General features: G+C 43.2%; 1 protein-coding gene across 1 annotated transcript in view; it reads right to left on the bottom strand.

Annotated features, from left to right (window-relative positions):
* LOC308290942 (plexin-A1-like) overlaps positions 1-23,196 on the bottom strand; it is a gene marked incomplete at its 5' end in the record, with an annotated part of 341,256 nt that overhangs the window by 55,272 nt on the left and 262,788 nt on the right. Inside the window, 2 exons of the mRNA XM_080732857.1 lie at positions 6,248-6,482; positions 13,490-13,633. Of these exons, the coding sequence (XP_080588983.1) occupies positions 6,248-6,482; positions 13,490-13,633 (379 nt within the window). The remainder of the gene's footprint in view (positions 1-6,247; positions 6,483-13,489; positions 13,634-23,196) is intronic.

Below are 23,196 nucleotides of genomic sequence, written 5' to 3'. Positions count from 1 at the left end.
CGGCACCGGACACCCAGCCACGTCGCGGCACGCAAACTCACAGCACCTTGATACCTGACAGCTGCCACTTGGTGAAGTGATAGAGCTGTGACACGACGGTGTCTAATCAAACTGTGTGTGTGTGTGTGTGTGTGTGTGTGTGTGTGTGTGTGTGTGTGTGTGTGTGTGTGTGTGTGTGTGTGTGTGTGTGTGTGTGTGTGTGTGTGTGTGTGTGTGTGTGTGTGCGTGCGTGCGTCAGGGACGTGTCATAACATCAGTAAACACACAGGACTGACAGTGAGGAATAACTTCCTCGCAGCAGATGACAGCGCGCATTCTTCTACCGATACTCTCACCTCGCATCCCTTTCTCTCTACATCCTTCTCTCCCCCCCTCTCTCTCTCTTCCCATCCCTCTCTCCCTCATACGAAAACAATGCTCTATCTACCTGCACCTTGTGTGATGACTATCTCTCCATCATCATTCCATCCTCCCCCCCCTCTCTCCCTCCCTCCGTGTGGCCGGACATGGTTGTGTGTGTGTGTGTGTGTGTGTGTGTGTGTGTGTGTGTGTGTGTGTGTGTGTGTGTGTGTGTGTGTGTGTGGACTGACAAGGCAGTGACCTCTGGGACGGCTGGTCACAGATAACAGCCAATTAATCAGCCGCTGGCCCTCAGCAGGCAGCCATGGACTGGCACAGGGACACACACACGCGCACATGCATGCATGCATGCACGTTCGCACACACACACACACAGACACTCAAGTTACAAGTGGGTAAATTAACACTGAGGATTGTACTGTGTATACACTGCTGATTACGGATCTGTTTGGACTCAAAAAGGACAAAGCAGTCAGTTCCTACGCCACCGGACAAAAGGCAAAACGTTTCATACAACAACATACGAAAAACTGGGACTCTGACTCGTGATTCGAACCACAATTGTGTCGATTTGTCTGCCGGCAATCTTAAAACGTATGCATTGGTGTGCTACTCGTTTGTACCATATGACTGGAGTATAATGAACGAGTTGTATGAAAGTATATAAAGGCATGTTTTGATATAGTTGTGTTGTCGTTAAACCTGCCTCCCATAAATTTCAATCCATCAAGCATTTTCTCACTTTTTGGCGTACTTTGTTCACCACGGAGGCATGCGAGACAAAAACTAAACTAAATCTTCAGGTAAGTAATTGATATAAAAATGTTCATTATGGGTGTGAAGAGTTCCTTTAACCCATTTAGGCCTAGAATTATTGAATGCTTTAACTATCGAAAAATAGCAGATATACAAGCTCGCTGCGAGCTTGTAGATCTGCTATTTTTGAAAAAGTTGTGTGTGCAAATCTTTGAATATATGTATTTTTAAAGCGAACGTTTGTAAGTCAAATTTTGCTTCTGGGTGGTCCCTGGAACTAAATATTTTGAGATGGGGGTCCGTGGCCAAATACATGTCATTTTGGGGGTCCTTCACATGAAAAAGTTTGAGAACCACTGACATAGAAACACAGGTTTTTCAAAAAAACCTTAGAAGGATTCAAAAGACAAAATCGGGTCAAAAATAGCAGATCTACAATCTGCTGTGAGCTTGTAAATCTGCCTATTTTTCAATAGTTAAAGCATAAAATAATAATACGCAATAATGCATACCCGATCTAAATGTATTAACAGTTATGGTACGCTAAGCTGTTTGGGAGATAAGTGTTTACCAAAAAACGGCACGTATAATTTATGGATGAGAGATGATGTGCAGAGATCTAAGGCAGAGATCTGAGAAGCTTTCATTTCAGAGAACCCAGTACATTCATAATTATTATGAGCTGTCAACTTCAAAGAACTCCTATGAAGACTTTCTGAACCCTGACAGCACTGCTGTTACCATTAAAATATATTTATATTCACCTGACATTACCTCTGTGTGATGTGCTTTTACCCAGAAATCAAAATGAAGCAGAGAAGAGATTTGATGTGTCCCACGACAAAAGAATACATAAATGCAGATCTACAAGCTCACAATGAATTGCACACACGACTTTCTGTGAGCTTGTAGATCAGATATTTTTTGTCGAGGAACAACAAAGGCTCAACCATCCATAGAAATGTGACAATGTGGAAGCTTTTGTTCTGTGTAGGATTGCAGGTGCGCTCCACTGCTGCTGCACCGCGACAGTTAATTATGTATGCCACTGATGTGTGATATCTGCTGTTAAATGATGTCTCACCTGCACCAAAGACTATACTGTTCATATAAGGGACTATGTTTCTATATCTGTTGCTATTGGTTTGGGTCTTCAACCACGCACCTTATGTATATTTTACTCTGCTAATATTATAGGATCATTTGGCATATCTGAGCTGTTTTACTTGTTTTTTTCTTTATTTATTCTTTTCAAATTTCTTGAGAATGAAATGAGCTTGTACGGCAAATCATTTCATACACTTTGCTACAGATGTAAACTCTTTGAATAACAAATGTAATAATGTGACTGCGACTCACATACCGTATAACAGCGATGTTTATGAAAATACATTTCCTTTCAGATGAATCTAGCAAAATGGAGCACAATGCAAGTCATTTTCTTCCTTCTGAAGTGTTTTATGTAGGAAAGAGAGATTTCAAGGTGTATACCATGTATCTGGATACAAGACCTGGGCACAGAACCTTACGGTTCAAAGGCGAGTGGTCTACCGACTGAAATACAAATATTACAAATGAGCTTGTACGGCAAATCGTTTCATCCACTTTGCTAAGTTCAAGTCAAAGTTTGTACACAATGTGACACAGAACGAGCTTTGCAATGTGTGATCGCCTGTCACCGATCAGTCATAGTTTGGACACCGCAACGATTTTAGACGGACGGTTTCAAGAGAGAGAGAGTTGTGCAGTGTGAACTGCATACCGATCCTATGACTACCTGACGACTTTGAAAGCCGCACAGTGTGTTCCAGCTAAAAGGCTCCATTTGGTTACATTTGCACACTCTCTGAGTTACACATGGATAAATGAACAATAATGGGTTTTGTATCGTTAAAGGATTTCTAAACTTGGTAGGACACTCCAAACAGAATAAATGACACTGGATTTCACCACTTCGTTCTTCAGTTGGCTGTTCAGCTCCATCTTGTTAAGCAACATATTCACAAGAATTATTTTCCTCTGTCTAGAATCAGCAACTGCACGCATGAATTTCAAATGAATTTGTAAACCACGGAGCAGGAACGAAGCTGCACTTGTGTTGCCATGGTAACAAACATGCTCGGTATTGATTTGGACAAGTGTAACGGCAGCTTAGCTCCAACTACTCCACTGGAGAAAAGATTGATCTATGAATGAAGCTCAAACATCCCACCTTATTAACCACACCATGATGGTTAGTCAACAAGGGTATCGTTCTAACAAAAGGGTTCGTTTCAAATCAAACATTTTGAGCCATTAACTCTCCTACTGCCAGATTATTTATTTATTTATTGGGTCTGGTGCCATCAAAAAGCGGCTTACCTTTGCGACGTTATAGTAGATAGATAGAAATGTATTTATTTATTTATTTATTTATTTTTTGATTGTGCAATAGTGCACTTTGGTCTGCCAGGCAGCAGAGGGCGGCGTCATGCGAGAATGAATGTGAATTTGCCTGTTATGTGTTGCCGTGCATTCAGACCAGTCACTGGCCACAGAGCCTCACAGCCAGAGAAATCAACAAGGAAGTGAATTGGTCTCCGTTGATGTTAACGCATAATGGATTTTTTACACCATCACCGCGGAAAATGTGTTTACAGTACACGGCGGCGCGACCCCTCATCAGCTTCAACAAGGTAAACGAACGAACGAACGCGAACGAGCACCGTATTGGCGCGGAGGTCTCTTGAAAATTGGGGCGAACAGGAACGTCCAAAGCAGTATAAGAGTTAAAGGTAAAAACAATTATAAAAAAGGTAACAAAATCTAAAAGAAAATAATACACTTGGGAGGCAGACACCAGTTTACAATGTTGCAAGCTGCATAACTGCTGTATCATGACATCTACGGAAAGTGGTTTAGGTTGATATGAGGCCAAGCTGTGAACGGAATGGTGGTACACTGTAAAATCCCTCAGTATTCGTTTAAAGATATGGGGTACCATGATTTTTCTCCCACCCTAAAACATGATGGGTTTTATGATTATACTAGGAGGAAGATTTTTTTCTCCAAAAAAGTCTACAGAAAGTGTTAAAATTATGTTTTTATGTGGCCACACCCACTAGGCCTAGAATTATTGAACGCTTTAACCAGTGAAAAATAGCAGATATACAAGCTCACAGCGCGGCAGTGCCGCGCTGCGAGCTTGTAGATCTGCTATTTTTGAAAAAGTCGTGAAAATGTGTGCAAATCTTTGAATAATATGTATTTTTAAAGCGAACGATTGTAACTCAAATTTTGCTTCTGGGTGGTCCCTGGAACTAAATATTTTGAGATGGGGGTCCGTGGCCAAATACATATCATTTTGGGGGTCCTTCACATGAAAAGGTTTGAGAACCACTGACATATTAGTCTCTCAAGAACAGACTAAAGGCCACTTTTAACCAAACAGATTTGTGGCCGAATCGGCGGCGGATAGCGGCGGAAAGCGTCTGTTGCCGAACGGGAGCTAATCGGTAGGTTTTCGGCAGCGGGTCGGGAACGTTATCGACGGAAAACTGGAAGACTGGACTTGCTCAGTTTTGTAGAGTCGCCCCTGGACGTCGGTGAATTGTAGTGAGTTGTAATGGACCATTAGTTTGCTACTGCTGCAGCAAAACCAAGCCTAAATAAGCCAGAGACATTTTCCCGTTGCACATTTTAACTAAACTAGACCTTACCCGTTCGAATATATGTGCTGCAAAATATGTGCAGAGTGTGGGTTATGGGGAAAGTAACTGTAACTGCATGGTGCGTGCGTGAGAACACGTGGGAGCATCATAATGTAAGGAGCAGCCCATGGAGGAGTGTATATTTATGATGGATACAAATAATTTAACAGCAAAATTAGGTGAATAGAAGTATGAGGATGTATTTGCTCCACATAATATTTCTATACCCGTTGGAAGATGAGACACACATCACCCGTTGCATGCGTGACCCATGCAGAGAGAGAGAGAGAGAGAGAGAGAGAGAGAGAGAGAGAGAGAGAGAGAGAGACTGCAACATTCCTAACTGTGAGAGAGGTGTGTGTGGGCCCGGGGCTACAGATCCCATGGCCTGGAGGAACGGACCGTAACCCTGACAACGGGCTGTAGAGCTGTAGAGTGAAGAAACGCTAATAAATAGCTAGAATTTGGGAAAAATTAAATTCGGGCTCCGTCACCGTGTGTATAATGCTAATGGCCAATGCCATGTTAAATTTGAGATCAGTCGCTGAAGCGAGTGAATAGATAATGCATTTTGTGACCTACTGACTGACTGACCTCTCTCTCTAATTATAGTATGGATAGCATATTCACAATCTCAACTCTCAATTTCCTATACTAATCAACTCCAAGGCAACGCTAGTAATAGTGATGTGTGTTGTTTTGGTGTGAGGAGAAGAAAACTCCGGACAGGAAGCATCTCCGCTTCTGCTCCCCGGTTGCCAGATTCTGTGAGTTAAACAAGCGACCAGGTCTATGAAAACAAGGCCTAAATAAGCGTACGGTTTCACCTATTGAGCTCTATTACATTAGCTATTTTTGAAAAGAATGTTGAAAGCAAGGCCAAATAAGCAACTGCAATTCAGAAACATGCCCAAACAAAAGTAACCCACAACTAGCAACATTATAGGAAAACAGGATCAAAGTCGCTTGTAACGAGCCGATATGGCAACACAGTGCGCATGCGCAAAACTGTACAGTAATTACAGTCGGCATACAGTCGGCTGGAAAATTCAATGTGCTTAGTTTTTTGCAGTTCTTTGCAGTCTGTGAACAGTTTGAACAAGTCTCCTGTTGTATTTTCGGTGTGGAGGCACCTTAACTGAGCTCCAGTTAAGTGAAAAGGACCCTTTCTTTGACGATGGCTGGCCAGATTGCTGACATAGAAACAAAGGTTTTTCAAAAAGTCTTAGAAGGATTCAAAAGACACTTATAGAATCGGGTCAAAATTCTAATTTTCACGATTTTTCAAAAATAGCAGATCTACAAGCTCGCAGCGCGGCACTCGGTGCCGCGCTGTGAGCTTGTATATCTGCTATTTGTCAATAGTTAAAGCACAAAATAATGATACACAATAATGTGTACCCGTTCTGAATGGGTTAAATCAGTGTTTTTTCGATCAGTACCTTCTTTGCACTCCAGGGCGACTCGGGACTCCAGGTTGTCCATCTGCAGCTGGAGGCGTTTCAGTGTGCGGTCGGCGTCGCGCGACTTCCTCTTGTAGGCTATGAGCACGGCGATGATGACCAATAGCAGCAGGCCGCCGCCCCCGCCGATGCCGATGATGGCGGGCAGCGTCAGCAGGCTGTCGGCGTAGATCTGCAACGTACCTGGAGAGTACTCGAAGCCACCCGCACGGATCTGCACACACACGCACGCGCACGCGCACACACACACACACACACACACACACACACACACACACACACACACACACACACACACACACACACACACAGACACACATTTTAACTATTTATTTATGTCCACACAAAGGAAATGCATACAAGGACACAACTATTATAGGTGCAGTAGAGTTACATTTATAAAAATCATGGCATATGTCTTCATGATACAATAGCAAGTCACTTCATACTCTACGGGTATAAGTAACAGCGTCTCCGCCATACTGTATGTGGCGGCTGCCGATTGTAGCGGAGACGGCACAATACTTTGCCAGCCTTTTTGCCTCTTTTTTAGGCATCCCAAGTTGTTGAAACCCTCTAACAACCAGCCTGTGGGTATGTCCTAGGCTGCCAAATATAAAAACAAATAGTCTGCACCTGTACCCCAGCTCTGAGATGGTATGCACACACACACACACACACACACACACACACACACGCACGCACGCACGCACGCACGCACGCACGCACGCACGCACACACAGACACACGTACACACGCACACACACAAAAGCAGTTCAATGATTCAATATGTTCATAGAGGTTAATGGTATAGCCTATACATACTACGGGTGCAACAGAACAATGGATTGTCATGATATGGTGCATGGTCATTACTCACTCACACACACCATGTCAAAGGTGTCAAGCACGGTCGGTGGGCTGCTATTGACGTATGGACCTGCGTCTCTGACTGGCATGCAGTGTGGTTTAAGGAAGCGAATGCCGCTGTTGTATATGTATAAGTTAAGGCTACATCATGAGGTTACGTTTATGTTATGATTATTTTGGTTGAGGTTAAGGTGAAGTTAAAGTTTAGGCCGTATAGGGCTTGTTCTGTGTCGAAATACCACCTGCTTGAGTCCACACTTTGATTCCTACTGTACAACATCACCCCAAATGTAACTCAATTTTGTAACTATTGAGATACAATAGTGTGCGTGTGCGAGCGCACACGCGCACGCACACGCACACGCACACGCACACACACACACACACACAGAGAGAGAGAGAGAGAGAGACAGAGAGAGAGAGAGAGAAGAGTAATCAAAGTAATCACCAACATTTAAAAGAATCTCTCCCCAAGGGGCTGTAGTAATTACTGGAAGTCAAACACGTGTAATGGCTTTTTCTGACTAAAAGCATTTACATAAGCACAGCATGTCTCGCAGACAAACACACACACATGCAGGTTTGTATCACTATACTTGTGAGGGACATCAGAGTTTTAGGACGGCATTTCTATAAATTCTGTTGTATTTGTGTATTTCGTTGAAATCTCTCTCTTTCTCTCGCACACGCACACACACACGCACACGCACACACATGCACACACACAGCGTGCGTTGCAGACAAACACGTTAAAAGCGAGGTAGGGACTAGGGGGGTTGATAACTGATGCAAATGAGCTGATGATTGTATACTTTGAACCTCTGCTCTTGTGTTAACGCGTTATCAAAAATCACATCACAGGAGAAAACAAAAAGGATTAGCACACCAATAACGCTGGCTCTCATGTCAACATCAATGAAGTCGAAAATCCACACAATAAGTTTGCAGCGGTGGTGACAATTAGCAGCCTTCGCTGCCCGGGGGAGCCAATTAATTGAGGCGCGGACATGACATGGTTGTCAAAAAGCCACTCTGACGTTATTGATAGAGCCAATTCGATCGGTTCATACAGGAACTCCTTTGTGTTTACCAGTTCACGTTGATATTTGTCATCAAGTTAGACTTTTAGGGTCAGATTCTGTCCTCAAAAGAACCGAAACACAAACAAATAAGACAAAAACATTGGTATCATTTTCAACGTACAGTAGTTGAGGTGCTAATCGAGTCCGTTTGTGGTATTAGATCACCCAATCAGATGTGTGTGTGTGTGTGTGTGTGTACTCAGCCATTAAAATCAGGTTTTTCTAGTCGAGGGCGTTTTAGAAAGCTCAATACCAAGCTTCTGTGGTTGGATGCACTCATCAATGTGTAAAGAATAACTGCGCTAGCAAAACAACATTCAAATCATTTACCAGACTGAAGCTAAACTGATTAAGTCTCCTATGTGGCTGACCACAGCAATCTCTGCATCTCTACGGGAGGAGTGGACTGGGTAGTGCTGTACACAGTGATGCAACTATTTCACTAAGTCAGTAAGGAATGGAGCAGTGGTGGAAAAAGTACTCAGATGTTTTACTTGAGTAAAAGTATCAATACTGCAATATAGAAATATTCAGTTAAAGTCTGGAATTCAAAATGTACTTGAGTAAAAGTACGAAAGTATAGGCATCAAAATGTGCTTAAAGTACCAAAAGTAAAAGTACAAAATGTTTTGAAAATAGCAGATCTACAAGCTCACAACGCATCACATGTGAGCTTGTAGATCAGCTATTTTCAAATAGCCTAGGTATAAAATAGGGCTAAAGTGGATTAATGCATGTTTTATAATATAATCATTTATATCTGCAAACTAGTAACTAAAGTTTTCAAATAATTGTAGTGGAGTAAAAGTAAAAGTACTGAACACTGGAAATACTCAAGTAAAGTGCAAATACCTCAAAACTGTACTTAAGTAAATACTTAAGTAAATGTACTAGTTACTTTACACCACTGGAATGGAGTGGCTTATTGCAGTGGTTCTCAAGCTTTAAAAAACATCTAGCCCAGGACCACTAGCATATTTGCAACAATCCTCAAGACCACCCCACCCCACCCTCCCCACCACAACAGCATTTTTGTACCAAACAGAATAACTAATATTTTATTAGTAATGAATTATCTAAGGGCAGCAGTGGATCAGGGGTGGAGTGGCCAGTAGAGCAGCCGCCAGACGGATAGGAACCAACCACATGGTTCCCAGTTTGATACCGGGCTGCTCCCCCAGAGTAAAGCTCTGTCCAGACCGGCGAATTAGCGAAAGCAACGTGAATAAGCAAACCAAAAAGGCGAAGAATTCGCGATTTTTCGCCTTTTTCCATACACACCAAAAAGCGACGCGAATATGCGTCTAATATTCGCTTAATTCGCCTATATCTGCCTGTAGCCACAGGAGGAGAAAGGAGAAGAAAGGAGAGAGAGAGAGGAGAACGGACGGTGAAAAAAATAAAACAATGGAAACTAGCCTACATCCTCAAGTGATGATGACCTGGCCGTGGTTGTTAGCCTATTAAATAATAAAAAGAAAAATAAGAATAGAAGTCTTCACCGGCGCACACAACCCATCACATCATCATCACAGAAGAGACAATTAACCCGCGTTCACCGTTCCCCCTCCGCTCCGTTCCCCCAGACAGGCAGCTCGCAGCAGCAGTGGTGTAAAGTAATTAAAAGTACATTTACTTGAGTAGCCTGTACTTGTAGGTATTTGTACTTGAGTCCAAGTCCCAGTACTTTCCTTCTACTCCACTACATTTCGGATCCTATTGTATTTAATACCCAGCGATTTATTTTAAAACATTAGTATTTTTGCAGATATAAATTAACAATAAAACATAAATAAACCATGCTTTTACCAGTAGATATTCGAGTACTTTTTCCAAGCAGCCACACAGACGAGAGACACGGAAAAGCAATGCAAAGGGAAGGTCCCTCGACCTTGCTCTCTCTCTCTCTTTAAGTAGGATAGAGTGAGCTTGATTGAATACAGAGAGAGAGAGAGGAGTTCACCAGCGAATGTTCGCTAAATTCGACAGAAGGGCGAATAAAAAACAGGCGCCTTTTCGCTTTTTTTAAATTCGTGTTTGGTGTGGATGCTTCCATTGACTTTATAAGGTTTTAAACAAAAGGCGAATTATACGCTAATTCGCTCTTCGCCAATTCGCCGGCGGTGTGTACGAAGCTTAAGTGTCTCCCGATGAGCAGGTTGGTGCCTTGCATGTATGAACATGTGTGTGAATCAGTGAATGTAATGCACAATCTCTCAATCTATCAAAGTAAATCGCTTTATCAAAGTAAAGCGTTTGTACAAAAAGCTAAACGCACCATTTACTAAAGCCATTTTATTATGTGCAGCAGCAGATTTGGGCCGGGGCGGCCGAAGCTGAGTGCTATAGACAGAATGCATGGGGTTCAGAAGGTTGGCCTCCTGGCCTGCCCATGTCCAAGTGTCAAGACACGTAACCCCCGACAGCTAACCCCTGTGCTCATGTATCAATACTGCAATGTAGACATACTCTGTTACAAGTCAAAGTTACTTAGTAACTTTACACTAGTGGTTCTCAACATTTTCAGGCCGCGACCCCCCCAAAAAAACTTATTTAAACTGGAAAAAAATTAAAAGTCGCTATAGGAGACCAGAGGGACTCCGCTCAACAACGTTATGGGGTTACATTGGTTATAGTCTGTGAGTTTTACATAAACCAATGAAAAGTACCAACAAGGGCTTGTGAATAAAACCTTTCCAGAAAAGTAACGACTTAGGACATACCAGCTTTCTGCCCGACAGTGCAGAGACACAAGAGACACCCAGAGCGGTGTGTTGCTTGTGGAGTGAAGGGCAGGCAGGCAAACTTCAAAAAAGCTGAGGGACAAATCAAACAAGTTTCTCCGAATAACTCTGAGGGGAAGAACGCACACAGCTGCCAACACACAGCTGTGCATCTGAGGGCACGAGTGTACACACACACACACACACGCACGCGCACGCGCACACACACACACACACACACACACACACACACACACACACACACACACACACACACACACACACACACACACACACACACACACACACACACACACACACACACACACACACACACACACACACACACACAGGACACCCACTGGGGTCTCCTGTATGTAGGGCATTCTACATTTGGAATAGAGCGCTACAGCTGTGCCCTTCTATACAGCACTACCCAAAGGACACACTCACTCACACACACACAAACACTCACACACAGAGTCCCACGTACACATGCACGCTCATACACACAAACAGATAAATATTCAACAAGCGCGGGGTGATGTGCGAACTCGTACAAACAAACACACACAAGTTGCACCTCAGAGCAGGCCGGCCACGCGGCGCTACCGAGAGGCAGCCATCATACTGAATTACATGCAGGCGGCGTCACTGCGTGGCTCTCTCAGGGTTTATTGGCTACAGCTGGCAGCGAGTAAATGTCATAAAGACATAGTGAAATGACTGCAGAGGGACGCGGCCAGATAACTTTTATAAAGGGGGGCGTTTTCAGAGGGCGTACTTGTGGGACATTTGAGCTAACGGCTCGTTGGGGGGATTCGGAGGCGAGCGCTTGACTCATGGGTTGACCTATTCAAACACCCACTCCAGAACACCAAATGGACCGACTTCAATTTGTACACTCTTTGGAATTAATGAACACGGAGCTTTTACAGTGTAGAGTGTGTCGGCGTCTGCTCGGGTCAATTCGGTGAAAGGGAGATTTTGACAGCGTCTGAGTTTGAATCGCAGCTCCGGGGGCTCGATATTGACAAGTTCTCTTGACTTCACCACAAATTACACTGGGGGATACTCTCGCATGACATGATCACTAATGACTACAAATGATATCCACAGAATTTCATTCATTCATAGCTTAGGCAGAGATGGGAGCTCACAGATTGCTAGACAAAATGTCAACATAACTTGCCATTGTTGATGTGAGAAGAGTCTATGAGAGGTGTCTGAATGGATATTGTGTCTACGGTCTACTGTTTTCAAACTGTGTGTCCCGGTGTCCTGACAAATATCTCTAAAACACTATTATGTCCCGGTTTTCAACATTCACTACAAAATTGTCCCGGTTTTCGCCAGAATTAAAAATTTAAATAAATAGTAGCTGTTTTCAGTGGTTGCATAGACATTTAACATGTTCTTTTCATGTAAACAATCAGAAAACATGAACAAATTCATTGCGTGTCTGAATTGTGCAAGTGCCGTGCACGAACGTTACAGAATGGGTACGCGTGCGTGCGTGCACAGTAACGTGTGCATTGCTTTGAGGGTCCCGGTTTTAGGCAACAGTGGTTCGCGTCCCGGTTTGAGCGGCTGAAAATATGGTCACCATAGTCTAATGTAACGCCTACTCTAGTGTCTGAATAGATGTGTCTAATGAATACTACTTTTCTACTTTTTGAATGGATGTCATGTCATGTGTGTCAAATCTTAAAATTGACTGTTAAAGATTGATTTGACCCACACACACAAACGGTTAATCAGACAAAATAAGAGCACAAAGCAGTGGTGTAAAGTAACTAAGTACATTTACTTACGTACTGTACGTAAGTACAATTTTAAGGTATTTGTACTTTACTTGAGTATTTCCAGTTTTCAGTACTTTTACTTCTACTCCAAAACATCTCAGAGGCACATATTGTACTTTTACTCCATTACATTTATTTGAAAACCTTAGTTACTAGCAACTTTGCAGATATAAATGATGATATTGTAATCCACTGTTTCTCTATTTTATAGCTATTTGAAAATAGCCGATCTACAAGCTCACAACGCGTCACGAGCTTGTAGATCTGCTATTTTCAAACATTTTGTACTTTTACTTTAGGTACTTCAAAGTACATTTTGATGCCAAAACTTTCATAATTTTACTCAAGTACATTTTGAATTATGTACTTCTACTTGAAAGGGTGCCCTCACACCAAAATGCCTGAGAGTGGAATCCGCGTTCCACCAATGCATTTCAATGAGAAGGGAGCGTTTTTTGCAGAAATCCTCTGCTGGCATGAAACCGCTTCACTCTCATTGAAATGCATTGGCGGAACGCAGATTCCACTCTCATAGGTACTTTGGTGTGAGGTCACCCTAACAGAGTATTGCAGTATTAATACTTTTACTAGTAATAAACGTGAGTACTTTTTCCACCACTGGCACAAGTAGGAACACCCAACGAAAGTCAAGCCAAAGTCAAATCCCAGTCAAAGTGTCACTAATGGAGACAACTGGGGACAACGGGGGTCAGGGAGAGACAGAGGGAAAGAGAGACTGACCGTGACTTTGTGCTGTCCAGTGAGGTTGGGCCATTCACACAGCAGCTGGCTCTCAGACAGGGTGAGAACACAAGGGGTGTCCCCGATCAACACCGTGTAGTTCAAACGACTGTTACCTGGAGCTGCAGGGATCAGGTTACGACCCTGCAGAGAGAGAGAGGGGGGGAGAGAGAGAGAGAGAGAGAGAGAGAGAGAGAGAGAGAGAGAGAGAGAGAGAGAGAGAGAGAGAGAGAGAGAGAGAGAGAGAGAGATGGAGAGAGAGAGAGAGAGAGATGGAAGAGTAATTAACCAATTCACCTCCTCTCTATCATTCCGTTGCTTATCCTTTAAGCCAGGGGTCTTCAACAGGGGGTCCGGGACCTCTAGGGGGTCCCCAGAGTCACTACAAATATCTGTGTGATAGAAACTGTTTTTTAAATATATTAACCACTTGAACTCTAGTGTGCATATTCTGAGAACTTTAGCCAAAAATAGCAGATCTACAAGCTCACAACGCCTCACGCTGCGAGGCTTGTAGATCGTCTATTTTCGGTTTGGTGTAGAGTGGAAAAAGAGCAGACTAAGTACAAAGTGAAAAGTCAAGTTCATTAAGTATTGACAGTTCAAGTGGTTAAAAATCTGAAAACACAAATTGACATGAATCCATAATACACTGATGATTGTGCTGTCAAACAATGAAACCATATGGAACATATGATAAGGTTGTGGGGGTCCCTGCTTCATCTCTCTCTCAACTAAGGGGTCCCCTTGGCCTGAAAACGTTGAAGACCACTGCCCTAAAATGCAACGGTGAACGGTCCCAAAATGCATGGGGAACCCCCGGTTGACCTTCTTCACTTTGGGGTCCGTCTGACACTGTCGTTCCCCTTGGACAATCTGACCGCATCACTGTGGCATCACTGCCGTTAACCTACCTATAAACTCACAGCATGTCACAGAGCATTTTCTTTCTTTTTTACCCCTCTTTCTCCCCGTTATGCCAATTAATTCCACCCCACATGCTTTTGTCACTGCTGTCATATCTCTCTGACTCACCAGCTAGTGAGGAGCCCCCACCAGGAGGACTTCCACCCTTCTCCTCCCACCCAACTCTCCCTGCTCCATACTCCATACTGTACATGTAGTGACATGTAGTGACAATTATCAACCTAACCGGCCCCAATTGTGTTAGTTCAGCCCAGACATTCCGCTGTGGATTGGAACCCCCAGCCTCTGCGGTGGTGGGAAGGCACTTTTCTTTTTTACCACTGAGCCACCCGAGCACCCTATTTCCAGGGCTGTTTTATAGGGGCATAAATTAGGCTTTAAGGGGGTTGCAGTGTAACAGTCACTATTTATTTTCGTAACGAACATTTATCAACGGGAGGGGGGGAGTTTTTTTCTTTTTATTTCTGTCTTTCTTTTTTTTTCAGTAATTGCAGAAATCCCCCCCGCTTGGCTCATGGACGAGGGGAGGGGAGCGGGGGGCCGCCTGTTTAGAAAGTGCTGATGAGGAGGGCTAAATGTAATTTGGGGTGGGGGTGGGGGGGGGGGCGGGGTTGGGTTGGGTCGGGGGGGTGGCGGGCGGTGGAGGGAGGGAGGGGGAGGGGGGGACGCATTCGCCAGGCAATTAATTTCTCATCAGAGAAACCGCTGTGTGTGGTTTATTTAACGTCGCCGCCTGTTTGTCTGAGGGAGAACGGGTAGGAGTGTGCGCGTGTGTGTGCGCGTGTGCGTGATTGCGCACGGGACATTATTACGTGTTTGTGCGGGCGAAAATGCAGATACATGATCTGCATTTTTGTGGCCACGTGTGCCTGCACACAGGTTTGGGACGTGCAGAGAATGTTAGAGAGGCAGGGGATGACATTTCTTAAAAGGGCCTTTTGGTGAAAATATTGAAAATAGCAGACCTCCAAGCTCACAACGCATCGCAGCGCGACGCGTTGTGAGCTTGGAGGTCAGCTATTTTCAGTACTTCATAATCATAACACACTAAACTAAGCATAACAAAGGCAATACTGGATATGTGGTGTGGATTTCTACACAGAGAGGGCAATTCTTTCAACATAAGATGCTGCATTCAAGTGCAGGAGAGTTTGGACAAGGCAGTTCTCTTTAATGCTTGCTTCAGGTATGGCATGGAAAGAGGGGCATTTGCATTTCTTTCACCATAGTAAAAACTGCATTCATGGTCTGGAGAGGGCACTTTTAACCCATTTAGTGCTCCAGACATGAACGGGTTAAAATGTCCAAGCTGCCGTTCGCCTGCTCCGTCCGCTGCCAGTCTCTTATTTTGAAGGCCGGAAGTAGATCGCGCTCACAATTCCTACGACATTTAGAAATTTACCCGGAAGTGATGTCGTTCCATGCGGTAACAGTAATGGCGGATCGATGCCTTTCAGCTTGTACTATTTTAGCGAGAATCCAATGCCATCCTTGGCATCAAAAAGTGTTTTTTGGAGAAAATGGACATCAAAGATGAGAAAGACCGTTGGCTTCCATGTTAAGGGATCACTATTGTGTGCACATGGATGCGCGATGATGATGAATCGGCGAGTCCACCCGTGCCAGCACTTTCCAGCGGACGGTACGTAGCCCTTGCCAGCTTTACTGTACAGTATATTTCGCGAGTATACACGGGATCGGCTACAAATGAGTTGTTAACAGACAGAAAAAAAGTGCAGGGGCTCAAGCCCCCTTTGATTTCTATGTGTGCACGTGCCTGGTACAGTATACGTGTGCTGTTACTATGCGGTATTTCTTTTCTTGTGTGTGTGTGTGTGTGTGTGTGTGTGTGTGTGTGTGTGTGTGTGTGTGTGTGTGTATACGTGCAATGCGTACGTGCGTGCGTGCAAACTGAGAGGGAAGAGAATACTGTGTTCCAGATTGTGAGCAGAGAGGACAAGTCTCTCTGTCCCACTGATTCATCATGCTTCATCTTCTCTCTCTCTCTCTCTCTCTCTCTCTCTCTCTCTCTCTCTCTCTCTCTGTATTGTCTTCCTCCTGCTCTCTTGTTATCTCTGACCACCTGCTCCTCATTTCATGTCTCCTTCCTCTCCTCCTGCTGCTGCTGCTTCCTCTCCGCTCATCTCCTCCACCTTCCTATTGTCTCCTACCTGCAGCCCCCCATTTCCTCCTTGTTCACTGTTAGTTACTTTTCCCTCTCCTCTTCACATCCATTCATTCATTCATTAATTTTTTTAACCCATTTAGACCTGAAAAAGTCTTCTAGATCCTAATAGTTTTCTGAAAAACCTATGTTTCTCTGTCAGTGCTCCTCATGACAAGGACCCCCTAGAATTATATGTATTTGAACGCAGACCCGCATCTGAATAGGGAAAATCCCGTTTGGCCGGTGTAGCGATAGGGCGGTGTAGCGACGGCGAAGTGGACTAACAGGGGCAAATGTACGAACGGGCTCTCCTACCGTACTGATGAGCAATACAATGGTTATATGTCACAGTTATTGTCCACGACATTGCAAGCGGCGCGAAGGCCAGCGGACCTTGGTCCTGCTCTTCCCGCCCGAGCGCCGCAGGCGCGAGTGCCCGCGAAGAACGGGCCAGGGCCGCGCGGCCGGCAGAGCGCCGCGCGAGTTACGAAGCCGTGGTGAACGCAATCGGTATATTTATGCCCAGGCCGTAAGGCCTGGGCAAGCGCACGATAAACGCATGAATGGGATGAAGATCGCTTGCTTTACAGTCTGTTGGAAAGGACCGCCCTATCGCTACACCGGCCAAACGGGACTAGCCCATCTGAAAATATTTAGTTCCAGGGACCATTTGCGTTACAAATGTCTGCTTTAAAAAGATATATGCATTCAAAGATTTGCACACATTTTCAAGTTTTTTCAAAAATAGCAGATCTACAAGCTCGCAGCGCGGCACTCGGTGCCGCGCTGTGAACTTGTATATCTGCTATTTTTTAATAGTTAAAGCATGAAATCATGGTTAAAGTGGTGACACAGATACGTACTGTACCAGGTCTAAATGGGGTATTTATGTATTTATTTAGGCATATTTTTCTAAGTGTAGGGTTTAAGTGGCGGCACCCCCTTGTCTTTGAAAAGCTGTGGTTTAGGACGAGCGGCGAACACTGCGGTGAAATCGCATCAATCCCAACTACAGCCTCCATCCAGAGAATCCAATTAGCCTACATGTGAACTAATGCTTAACATTCATTCCACTTTGATTACATTGTTGTGAAATGCATGAGGCGACGGATGAACGCTCTAATTGCAGCATGTGATTGCAAACTAAATGCTTAACTAAATGTTTTTCTCTTCTCGGTAATATTTTTCGTTCGCTAATACAATAATGGCCACAGTGTGCGGAGGACACACGCGGTGAAGTCCTGGGCGTTAATGAGACTCTGACAAGAGTCCCATTAAATCATTTGTACCGGGTAGCATTACTGCGTATTATTATTTTATGCTTTAACTATTGAAAAATAGCAGATATACAAGCTCACAGCGCGGCACCGAGTGCCACGCTGCGAGCTTGTAGATCTGCTATTTTTGAAAAATCGTGAACATTTGAATTTTGATCCGATTTTGACCCGATTCTATAAGTGTCTTTTAAATCCTTCTAAGGTTTTTTTTTTTAAAACACGTTTCTACGTCAGTGGTTCTCAAACTCTTTCATGTCAAGGACCCCTAGAATTATATGTATTTGGCCAAAAATAGCAGATCTACAAGCTTGCACTGTGAGCTTGTATATCTGCTATTTTTCAACAGTTAAAGCATCAAATAACACTAGACCTAAATGGGTTAAAAGCTGAAATAATCTAGCACTTATTTTAATGAATAAAACATTATTTTAACCACATGAACCCTAGCGTCCCTGTTCTGGGTCGAAACAACCGGCAAAAGAAAATTGTCCATCTACTGTACAAGCTCACAAACCGGCGCGTTGTGAGCTCGCATATGCGGGGCTATTTTCAGCAAAGACATTTGGTGTAGTGGTGAAAAAAAAAAGAGTGAAAAAAAAAAGAGTGGACCCAGTATAGATCCCTGGGGGACCCCGGGTCAACTATATACTGTAGGGTTAAAGTGGTTCATGAATAAAACAATGTACTAGTAACCAATCTGTATGGTGTGGTTTCCCAAATGGGGGCATGTGTGCATGTACGCGTGCAAAGAGGAGGTACTACTGTACATGGGGTAAATGAGAGAAAGTGGAAAGTGGAAGAATGTATTTTCCTATCGTCGTTGTCGGGTGAAAACCTTGTATGTCCAAAACCGTTGGTTTTGTATTCATCATTTAAAAAATGATCTAAACTAGTGAAAATAGCTGATCTACAAGCACACAACGCCTCGCACCGCGAGGCGTTGTGTGCTTGTAGATCTGCTATTTTCACTAGCTTTGTGCGACGGTCTTGTGTCATGAAGCAGGGCTTTGCTTTACGAAAGAACGTTCACATTTGAAACTTGGAGATATGAGGTTTCTGCCCGACAGTGACGATATATTTCATTAATTTTGTCATTTTCCTCTCCTTTCCAAAATGTGTGCCATTACCGTTCTGCACAACTACATCGACTAGGAGAATAAGGCTACGCCCTCGAACACAGACGACTGAATTCCTCTCCTCTAAATATTTCAGGTGAGGTGCAGGAGATAACGGAAGGGACACGCACACAAGTATACACGCCGCGCTCAAATTGCCAATTAAAATCCTGAGACTTATTTCCAGTGGCCGCTAATGAAAATGAATCCCAACGTAATGGTGATCCAGCTTGCCAGTGGACATGGGTGCTTCAACCTTACCCCGGCGGCGCTGGAAATTCATTAACGTAAATTGAAATGAATATTGTGTGCGCTGTAATGCTGCGTTCACGCTGCCGGAGTCAGAAGCTGCAAGAAGACCAAGCGTTTGTCAGTTACACCGTCTCAGAGATGCCGTTCAAGTGTTGTTCAGCGACGTGCTCGCTGGCGTCGTCAAGCGTACGTTTGTGTGTGATAGCAACAAGCGATAAAAATACAAATATATTAAGGCTTGGGTTAAAACAACAGGGAACTGGCTGGTGGCAAGAATGATTTTTTCCCGCAAGGGGTCCATGAGTAGGAATTGTGGACCCACGTCGTACGTAATATGTGGCAGTCACTCCTGGGGAGGTTTGTGTTTTTGTTTTTTAAATCTGAAGGCGTTGTTTGTATTATTTTCTTTGTACCTGTTAATTTTTGTGTGTATGTTTGTTTTGAAAAAATAGAAAGTGTTTGAATTGAAAAAGTATATCTTTATCCTGTGCTTCATAATAAAAGAGAAGAGACAAGGGAGAATGGTGAAACAAAAACATAATGTTTGATTGGTTACATATCGGCACTCCGAAACATTGCTATTCCGACCACCTAAACCCTAACCTCAGTAAAACTAACGCTGGTGAATTCTAACCTGGTGTTCGGAATGGGGATGTTTCGGAATGGAAACCCGCCACCTGGTGAAATGCTAATCTGCCGACGCTGGTGAATTCTAACCTGGTGTTCGATATGGGGATTTTTCGGAATGGAAACCCGTCACCTGTTTTATTGTCTTTTGACTGCGTCATTGGAGCGCCGCAAAGCCAGCTCAACTAACCTTTCTTTGTAGCTTTTGCAGCTCGGTGAAAGTTTGTATCTTCGTGTTACTGGCTTCCATTGAAAATGGCTTAGTTGTTGCATGACACTTTGTTGCTGCTAGTGAACTAGATAGAGAAAAAGACATTAGACTGCAGTTTGAGGGAACCGAGAGAGAGTCTGGGAAGGACAATGCTCGGCCATGGCGAGGCTGAGGAATTTATCTGAGCTATTATGCCTTTGAGAATGTTCTCTCTTTTTTATTTTTTTTTATTTTTTGAGAGACCTTGCAAACACTTTCTGAAACTCAAAACATGTATCTGTATCGGCCTTTGTGCATTTTGTATGTGAGTGTGTGAATGCCCACCATAATGAATGCAAGAGAAGCTCAATATGTTTGCTTCAACTGCATCTGTAAGCTGCGAAACCTTGAAAGGAAAGTCTAAGCTAGCACTATTTCAAATGCGTGCGTGGGTGCGTGGGTGCGTGCGTGCGTGCGTGCGTGCGTGCGTGCGTTCACAACACAGGCAGGAGGTAACTTACTCCTCCAAGAATTAGGAAACAGGAGAAATTGAACGATACTTGCTTGTAGTAGGCCTACATACAAGCTTAAAGGAAAATTCCAGAATAAAACATATTCCCACTTAATCAGCCTTTTATCACGTATGTACATACCTGGTATGATGGATTTCTGTCATAGTGGTCGATTTTCCTTACAACACAGGACTCCTCTAGATCTCTCCCCACAGCCAAAACGGTGGTCAATTGAGGTCCTCCAAAAGCGCTAATTTTCACCGCCGCAAAGTTACTTTTTTCTTTATCAATCATCTATTTATAGTTCCAAAAGACGTTGTAGCCCGCAGCTAATCCCCTAACTAGGGTTGCCAACTCCCAGAGTTTCAAATACGGGACACTTTCTAAGGAGACATGCGCCGCCGAAGGCGGCGCCGAAAAATCGGATATCTTCTGTTATAAAGTTGGCTAAAACGAGTATTTTCCTATATTAAATCATATTTTTCCTTTCACAATATTAATTCGGGTGTCTTTGGGGCGAAAAATCGGATATTTTTGGTTATAAATTGGCTAAAACGGGTATTTTCCTCTATTAAATCATATTTTTCCTTTCACAATATTAATTCGGGTGTCTTTGGGCCAGCTAACCTATTACCTTAAAATCATGTAGTGTAGTCCTATATTGTATTTCTCTCAATTTTCCAAAACATATCGCCTAGGTCTACCTGGTCCTAATGTGCCCACTCTCTGGTTACCCAACACTAGTTTAATCATATTGGCATACACCAATAACCATTAGGTTTTAAAAACAAAATCAACGCATGCTTATTTCACATACCAGCCTGTCTGGGGTCGCTTTAGTTGGCAGACAAGATTACTGTAGTGTTCCCAGGAATACCAATATCCATGGCTTATTTTCTGTTGCTTGCCTGCTTTTTCACCTTTTTGTTTAGCCTATCACCTATCATAGATTCATGTCTAATATGTTTGTACACAATCTTCTGGCACACGTTTTTTTTAAGACATTAAACAATGTTCTGAGCCGAGCACTGTCGTATGGTCGCTCGCACGCACTCGTATCGTCTCTCGCAGCCTCAGGCAACTTGTGGAGTGAACCTACAGCCCATGCTTGGGAAGGGAGTGTGTAGGGGGTGGAGAAAGTGTCTTAGCAACACTGTGTTAATAAGCCAATCAGCTGCTTACAAACAGCGCAGCGCCTCTCACAGCAATGGGATGCAGCACTTGTCTCAGAGGAGAGCAGAGTGGAAGTGGAAGCTCTCTGACAGGCAGAATCGCTGTCATTTCTCAATTAAATCATCCCGTCATTCATATTTATCCCCCAACCTTAAAATACGGGACAAAGAGCGTCCCGTTTCAGTTCAATACGGGACACGTCTTTTAGTTTCCAAAAAAGGGACGATCCCGTATTTTACGGGACGGTTGGTAACCCTACCCCTAACAGCATTCCACATCCTGAAATGGCATTGTTTACATCCAGAGAACAGGAAGGAAGTCTCCTTTTGTCTCGCGAGATTGCCGGGTCCTAGACTTTTAGTTTAACTTATTTACATGAATATATATTTTTTTATTATTATAATACAGCCAGTAGGCCTATATACACAACAAGGCATCGTGGTATACATTTAAAAAAAAATATTCTTTTAAAAAAGTAAAAGAATATAATCTAGTTAGTATGTTGATTGGTAGAATATAGTAAAAAGAATGAGAAGAAAAATAAAAAGACACGTTTCTGTGGTCATGAGGTAATTTTTACCTAAAGTTTATTTGGTGAGGCATTGCAGAATGTCTTGAGGAAAATATGATTATTTTGTGTTTATATTGTAGCCTACATTGTTTACAAATAATAATACATGTCAAAGTTATTTTGTAAGTAATTCCATGAATAAATAATAAATAAAATCGAAGAAATGTATTGAGGAAAATAAAAATAAATTAGGTAATAGAAATACCTTAGGACCACAGGAAGTCCGTTATTATGCTTTGTTGTGAATCCTTCTCAGTCATATTACTAGATTCTAGCGATCAACAGACTAACTAGATTATATTCTTCTGCTTTCTTATTTTTTATATATATACCACGATGCCTTGTTGTGTACATACTGGCTGTAATAACTCCAGGAGAAAGCTTTCATTTGCGCTAAAGAAAAAGCTAAAAGGGACGCGGTAATCACGCGAGACGCGAGACTTCATTCTTCTTCTCTGAGTGCTAATATTGGGAATGTAAACAACGGCCATTTCCCTCAACGAGAGAAGCCGCGATAAAACAGTGGATTACTGGCTCTCTTGGAACTACAAATAGAAGATTTATGAAGAAAAAAGTAACTTTGCAGCGGTGAAAATTAGCGCTTTTGGAGGACCTCAATTGACCACCGTTTTGGCTGTGGGGAGAGATCTAGGGGAGTCCTGTGTTGTAAGGAAAATCGACCACTATGAAAGAAATCCATCATACATAGGTATGTACATACGTGATAAAAGGCTGATTAAGGATTAATATGTTTTATTCTGGAATTGTCATATATTCATTTATACAGCAGTCATTTATGCTTTTTTGTGGGTCTTTTAGTGTACATACAAAAGGCATATATAGACCAAATAGCCTCTGGCTGTGAAATTGCAAAAAAGTACAAAACAAACTAAAAA

This window comes from Nannobrachium achirus, assembly GCF_963921795.1.
Source record: "Nannobrachium achirus genome assembly, chromosome: 9".
In the NCBI taxonomy this organism is placed as follows: Eukaryota; Metazoa; Chordata; class Actinopteri; order Myctophiformes; family Myctophidae; genus Nannobrachium; species Nannobrachium achirus.
The sequence above is the reverse complement of the archived record's forward strand: the minus strand, read 5'-3'. Positions and strand labels throughout refer to the sequence as shown.